Source organism: Macrobrachium rosenbergii, chromosome 16, assembly GCF_040412425.1.
Source record: "Macrobrachium rosenbergii isolate ZJJX-2024 chromosome 16, ASM4041242v1, whole genome shotgun sequence".
Classification (NCBI taxonomy): domain Eukaryota; kingdom Metazoa; phylum Arthropoda; class Malacostraca; order Decapoda; family Palaemonidae; genus Macrobrachium; species Macrobrachium rosenbergii.
This window is the reverse complement of record NC_089756.1, coordinates 21,746,228-21,753,725: the sequence shown is the minus strand read 5'-3', so window position 1 is coordinate 21,753,725 and position 7,498 is coordinate 21,746,228. Positions and strand designations below refer to the sequence as shown.

Sequence of the window (7,498 nt, the reverse complement as noted above, 5' to 3'; positions counted from 1 at the left end):
TTTATATATATACATATATATATGTGTATATATATATATATATATATATATATATATATATATATATATATATATATAGAGAGAGAGAGAGAGAGAGAGAGAGAGAGAGAGAGAGAGAGAGACAGACAGACAGACAGACAGACAGACAGAGGGCCTTAGAGACAATGGCCCTTTCGCGTGCAAAAAAAATAAAATAAAAAAATCAGGCACTTAGATGGCCCTAAGGAACAGTGGATTATGTTACAAATAACCAAAACTGATAAAGTAAACAAAATAATTTTTTCTTTCATTCATAAAAGGGAAGGGTTTCCATTTTCATAATGCAGCGAGTTATGGATTTTCTTTTTTAAACTCTGAACTGGACGGATTTTAAATACGTTTTCTGTATTCTCATGTCAGATGAGAAAAAAAAAACGGGAAAAATGAGTCTTTTGGAACACGTAAAAATGTCATAAAAAACAAAAATTTTAAAAATAAATGGTTTGTGACGAATGCCTTTTGTTGTTTAGCAGGTGAAAGATATGTAAAGGGGAATCGAAAGACAGAATTGCAATGAATGGTTCAAAAGTGAAGAGAAGACATTTTTCGCACTTCGTGATTATTCCCTTAATGAATGTTAATAGGTTTGTGAGGATGTGGAGGTACAGCAATAAATAAAAAATGGTAAATCCAAGGAAATTTCCCATAAATAAATAATAATACACAACCAGCTAGATGGAATAGAAAATAACAAACGAAACTACAACTTATGGAATATTTCAGATTTTGTGAACAGTAAAAGTAATAGAATAAAGAGCTGTTACTGAGAAAATTGACAAAAAACATAAAAAATACCTAGTAATTAACAACCTAACAATTAAAACAAATAATTTTGAAAAAGTTTCCCATTCAACTAAAATAATAAAATAATAGGAACACTCACCAAAACGGGGACCCTCCAGAGCTTCTGAAAATGGACAAAAAATAAAGATTAAAGTTGTAATAAACTTGAATTAATGTAATTCATTGTATCCGCATGGTAACTTTCTCTTTTTAGTCTCATTCCGTTTTTCATGAGTAGCCGCTGGGTTGGGGAGGGGTTAGTAAAAAAAAAATTTCATAATATATTTTGAGGGATATTGCATCTATTTTGCATTTTTTTGTGAATATCTCGAGGAGCTTTTTAGTTAGACAAAAAAATATTTCCTAGCTTTTTTCTAGTTCGCCCATGGCCACAGGACAATGGTAAAGTGGAAAATATGATTTTCAGTTAGTATTCTATGTAGTAATAGTGGATTTGGACAGGGAGATCCACGCCACCTTTGTTGGTTCTCAAATATTATGATATAATTTATTTATATCCTTGGAGGAGTGCTCTTCCAGAAGAGGTTGCTAGCCCCTTGCCCTTCTGCAGCCTTTACAACCCACCACTGATGACCAGCTACCCCAGATACCTGCAGTAATTCCCTGCTAGGTCAACAGCAACCCAGTCGGATTTAATGCCACTTACTGAAAGCATGCCGCCTTACATGGGAGTCGAACCTTGGTGATTCAGCTAGAGGGGACAGTGCTAAGACCAATAGAAAACGTGATCTTATGCACAAAGATTCCTGAATTAACACAAAAGTATTTGGTACTGAATTCCCTTCAAGTTTTTGCTTATACTAAAACGTGTATCTTTCGTGATCACATAAGTATCTCTCTCTCTCTCTCTCTCTCTCTCTCTCTCTCTCTCTCTCTCTCTCTCTCTCTCTCTCTCTCTCTATATATATATATATATATATATATATATATATATATATATATAAACTGTATATACATTATAATATATATATAGACTGTCTTTTTGTTGTAACCTAACAGTATTCTATGAGATTAGTAGGCCCATAAAACAAAACCAAAAAAAAATGGGCACGACATCACTGATCACAGGTAATTGTAAAAAAAAACATGTAAAAGACTAAAATTTCCATATACAATACAGGTGTGCAATAACAACTTTGCCGCTAGTAGAGAAAACATATAGATTCAGTTCCTTCACTATTCCTAACCTCTGGTGAAATGAGACGCTTCTTTCCAGGTGTCTCCATCTGAGATAGAGAACATCCTACGCCAACATCCCCAGGTAGGGGACGTGGGTGTTGTGGGCGTTCCCCACGAGAGGCAGGGGGAAGTGCCCAAGGCCTTCGTCGTCGCCAGAAATGAAGAACTTTCCGCCGACGATATTCACAGGTTGGTGAATAGTGGTTCACCTTCACAAAAATAGAAGCATAAAACCAATATTTCGTGCCTTTTACAATTTACGTTGCTACGGCAAATATTTGGTCCAAATATTTTGGATATTCTGCCCGAATAACATATATATATATATATATATATATATATATATATATATATATATATATATATATATATATATATATATATATATATATATATATATATATATATGTGTGTGTGTGTGTGTGTGTGTGTAATTTTTAGTTTAAAGTGTGACGGTTATTGTTTACATGCATATTTAGTGTTTACAGGTATGCAGTATTGACAAGGTAAGGTGAAGAAGGGTATGGAGTTGCCCTCGAACGCTTGTAGATTTTTTTACTTGCCCTTATTCGAATTTCGCCCTTATCCGACAGGCTCTTGGCTCTATTGTTCCGGATAACCGAGAGATTACTCATATACTATATATATATATATATATATATATATATATATATATATATATATATATATATATATATGTATATATATATATATATATATATATATATATATATATATATATATTATATATATTATATATAGGCAGAATATCAACAAAAACTTAGACCAACTAGAATGGTATATCTTTACTGTAGGAACGTGAAAAGTAAATGGCACGAAATATCAGTTTTGTGGGGGCTTTTGGTGAAGGTGAACCACATGTTTTTTTCTGCGTGTGTCAAAGGCCTCAGTGCCATGGTTGGGCCGTTGGTTTGGAAAAAGGACAATGACCACCATTCGATCCTACTTCTGTGACCAACTTGTAAGCATGCCATAGGCAGTGAATTTCGTTGGAGCCAGTCACTTTGTTTGTGGTTCTTCATATATACTCTAATATTAAAGGTTCATTATGATGATTCTGTAAGATTTAACTACTACATCCGCCATTGAAAACCTTACTGATACTAAGCTATTCAATACATGTGAGTTTTATTTTCGTGATTTTTCCAGGTTTGATTTGGAATTAGCCTTTACTGTATGTCTACAGAAAAAAATTAAAACAGCCCCATATTTCGTAAATAAAGGCGTATTAGACCCAAACTATTTCACTCACAGCAACTGTGTTTTCAAGCCAAATTCTGTAAGGTAATTTCAGACTAAATTTCATTTTCTTTCGCAGTTTCCTAAATACCAGAGTTGCTCCTCACAAGAGACTGGTAGGAGGCGTCTTTTTCGTCAAAGAACTTCCCAGGACACCAACAGGGAAACTTCTCAGGAGGGAACTGAAGTTGAGAGCAGGTGAAGTTGAAATTCTACGAAGTCAAGGACGATATGAACAATTAAAAATCTAAAAATAACCGCAAGGGGTTGGCTTCGTAATATCATAACCTAGATAAATGAAATACGACTAGAGCCTCGATGGCTCAGTCGGTTACAGCAGCAGCTTCGGACTTCGTAGAGGTCTGTGGCGCGGGTTCAAATCCGCAGCCGACTGATCAGAGAGGCAGACACTTTGCTATCCGTGTAGACATCCCGGGATTATATTTGTAATCAACGGATAGGTTTGCTTAAAAAGCAAATGGATGTTACAGGCTAAACACACACACAAAACAAAGCCACTACAACACCTTCTAAAAACATAACAGACATCTCACACGTCTCGAACTCTCGCCATACCCGCGCAATAACTTCTCGCTGCTGGGAAGAAAGGGCGTTGGGTCGGGTATGATACATGAAACATACGCTACCGGGGTCTAAGCGATGTCAGGCAGGGCAGCCGATCGAGACCACAGGTCTACCCCAAAGCCAAATCAAAAAGTCCTTCAAAAGAAGGCATCGTGCTTACCCCATACAAAAATGGGAAAGAAGCACGTTAAAAGAAGAAGATAAATGAAATACGACTAAACATCAAAATGGTATCTAAACATTTAAAAAAAACATTACATGAATAATACTGCTGGTATAAATTTTGTTTTCAACATTAAACAAGTAACAAATGCGCCGAAGTTTCTTTGGCGCAATCGAGTTTTCTGTACAGCCGCTACAGTGTTTAATCAAGGTCACCGAAAACAGATCTATCTTTCGGTGGTCTCGGCATAATGCTGTTTGAGCCGCGACCCATGAAACTTTAACCACGGGCCGGTGGTGGCCTATCCTATATTATTGTCAGAAGCACGATTATGGCTAACTTTAACCTTAAATAAAAAAAATAAATACTGAGGCTAATCAATTTGCAGCTCTCTAGCCTCAGTAGTTTTTAGATCTGAAGGCGGACAGAAAAAAGTGCGGACGGACAGACAAAGCCGGCACAGTAGTTTTCTTTTACAGAAAACTAAAATACACGATGAAAAGAAATGCAAGTGAAATACACAAACACTAACTTACGAGTTTTTTCAAATGAATTTCATATATAAAACCACTACCTTCATTAATACAACGCAAATTCTGCCGGGTATATTCCCTACAGTATTATTATTACAAATTCAAAAACTAACACAAAAGTTAAAAAAAATCTCAGGACGTTTTAAATCTATTTTCAGACGAAAGGAAAATGATCATGACTATGTACTTATAAAAATATATCTTAGCTGAAAACCAAAATGGCTTTTATTCGCCTATGTCAGTCAACTGAAGTACTTTTACATATTTATCATTACGCTCCCTTACGTTGCTTGTGGATGGGAGAGTTCTCTGAATACATTACGTTCTTTATGATGTAAAAGTCTAATGTTCTGACAGAAAAGAAAATGGGAAATTTTCTGACTTAGGTTGATGACTGTGGCTTTGTTGGCTCAAGAACCTCATTTCTGTGGCCGTCAGGCGTTTGTCTAGATAATCCAACAGGTATGCTAAATGCTCAGTATCTTTTCACGTGATGGAAGAGAGAACTCATTCTTTTGTTTTTAAATATTATTTATGCCTGAATAAGAAGGCCATGCTAGGGACTGAGGTCCAATGGTAATTTATCAGTAATAATGAAAAAGGAAATTACAAAATGATATCAATACTGATATATTCTTCAGTTATGGAGAAATGACACTTTTCCTTGAAATTAAGAGGTGATTTTGAGCATTTCAATTCGACAACTACTGGTCACAAAATGGCCTTCTATAGTATCTGCCTAACAGCTGTTATGGGAGAGCAGTAAAGCTTAGAAAATATAAGAGTAACGTAAAATAGTGAATTAACTTAACAAGAAAGTAAATTCCGCCTCAAGATGTCGGAACTGAATCGGAATGCTATCAGAGCTACATATATGAAAAAAGATGTTTACCAAATAAGAGCGCACGTCCATCTGGTCGTGTTACATCCAATAACATTCTGCTATTGAAGTCTGACAGCCACAATCCGCTTATGCGTTTTTCTCTGAATAAAAAATACAAGTAAAGTCCCAGTAAGCCGATCATCGCATTTGCAAGAGTAGGAATTAAATAGAGAAATATAACTCATGACTATTTTTCGAGAACGTAATCACGGACATTACATTATCCAGTATGTCAGCACATTTCACATTTCTTAGTTGAAGAAGGATGCTAAGACCAGTCACATGCCTGACTGAGAGGATTTTCTGTATGCTTTCTCTAATATTATTTAGATGCGCTCGTTGGTAAGAAAAAAAAAAAAACATACCAGTAACAGTAACAAAATGATCTTCTTGTGCGCTTACTGTATTTACTGTTAAATCCTTAAGAGATCGTGTTTTTCTCTATTTAGTCATGGTCTTTTTATGGTATATTAATGTATACATACATACTTACACACACATATATTTATATATATGTGTGCATAATTATATATATATACATATATATATATATATATATATATATATATATATATATATATATATATATATATATATATATATATATATATATATATATATATATATATATATATATATTATATATACATATATATATATATATATATATATATATTATATATACATATATATATATATATATATATATATATATATATATATATATATATATATATATATATATATATATATATATATATGTATGTATATATATGTGTGTGTGTGTGTGTGTGTGTGTGTGCGTGTATGGAAGTTGTTAACTTCTATTCTACCTTTTAACAACGATTTTTTAAAAGAAGCTGCTAGTCCAATGCCTTTCTCTACCAGGGCTACAGTCACCCGCAGTCGACCAACCAACAGGTACATATTGCACTACTCAGATCAACAGATGCAATATAATTTGTCAAGTAAAGGGCCTATTGTACTTTCCAATTAAAATCCTGTCCTACACCTTCCTTGATATGCTAAATAATATTATACTCATATAAATCTTATAATACTCGCCATCACTTTAACCCTGATTGAAAACTGAACAATTAAAGCTCTCACTAATTACTATGTAACCTTTCTTTCGTCCAGACATACCTTACAAACCTTGGTCAACAACTCAACTACATTACCATCACTAGTATAAGGGAGACTTTTCACTTCTAATTCCACGAGCTTCTTGTGTCTTACCATTCTTCAACCCCTTTAAGTGCTTACTGCAAATCCTCCACAGTTACTTACACAAGCATTTTCAAACTTATGCTAACCCTTTCCACCATTCAACGCTGTTTCCCTTCTATCCCGCACACTTGTCAAATTTTGAAAATACTCATTCCACTGACCCAACACTGCATTCACTTTAGAAAGCATCTCTCAGTTTGCATATCCTACTTGCATATTCTATTCTCAGATCCATCTCTCCAATTACCTTACTTGATGCACTGACTTCCCTACCAGCCTGTTCTTCTCTAAGGACTTTATCAGTCTTCCTCTCCAACCTATTATTGGTAAGCATACTGAATATTTTCATCAAGACCGACGCCGTGAGTGCCATTCCTCTATAGTTACCAAATTCACTCAGATTAGCTTTCTTTACTATCTCTTCTATCCTCCAATCATCAGGCTGTGTATCCTTATTCCATACTATGTTGAAAACCCCAGTTGCTATGCGGGGTGTCATTTCATTCACTGCTGAAATCATGTCCGTAGTGATTCCATAAGGGCCTGGTGCTTTCCATCTCTTAAGCTTTTTTTAGTTTTCTGAAAAGAAAACTATTGTACCGTCTTTTTCTGTCTGTCCGTACTTTTTTCTGTCTGTCCTCTTAAAAACTGCTGAGGCTAGAGTGCTGAAAATTGGCCTGTGTTGATCATTCACCCTCCAATCATCAAACATACCAAACTGCAGCTCTCTAGCCTCAGCAGTTTTTATTTTACATAAGGTTAAAGTTAGTCATAATCGTGCTTCTGGCAATGATATAGGATAGACCACCACCAGGCCGTAGT

At 34.8% G+C, this 7,498-nt stretch overlaps 1 protein-coding gene across 1 annotated transcript in view; it reads left to right on the top strand.

The window, feature by feature from the left end:
- The window catches only part of LOC136847182 (probable 4-coumarate--CoA ligase 1), a 19,750-nt gene extending 14,968 nt beyond the window's left edge, over positions 1 to 4,782 (top strand). The window contains exons 10-11 of the mRNA XM_067118614.1: positions 2,060 to 2,211; positions 3,362 to 4,782. Coding sequence (XP_066974715.1) covers positions 2,060 to 2,211; positions 3,362 to 3,533 — 324 coding nt within the window. The 3' untranslated portion in view covers positions 3,534 to 4,782. The remainder of the gene's footprint in view (positions 1 to 2,059; positions 2,212 to 3,361) is intronic.
- The last annotated feature ends 2,716 nt before the right edge of the window (positions 4,783 to 7,498 follow it).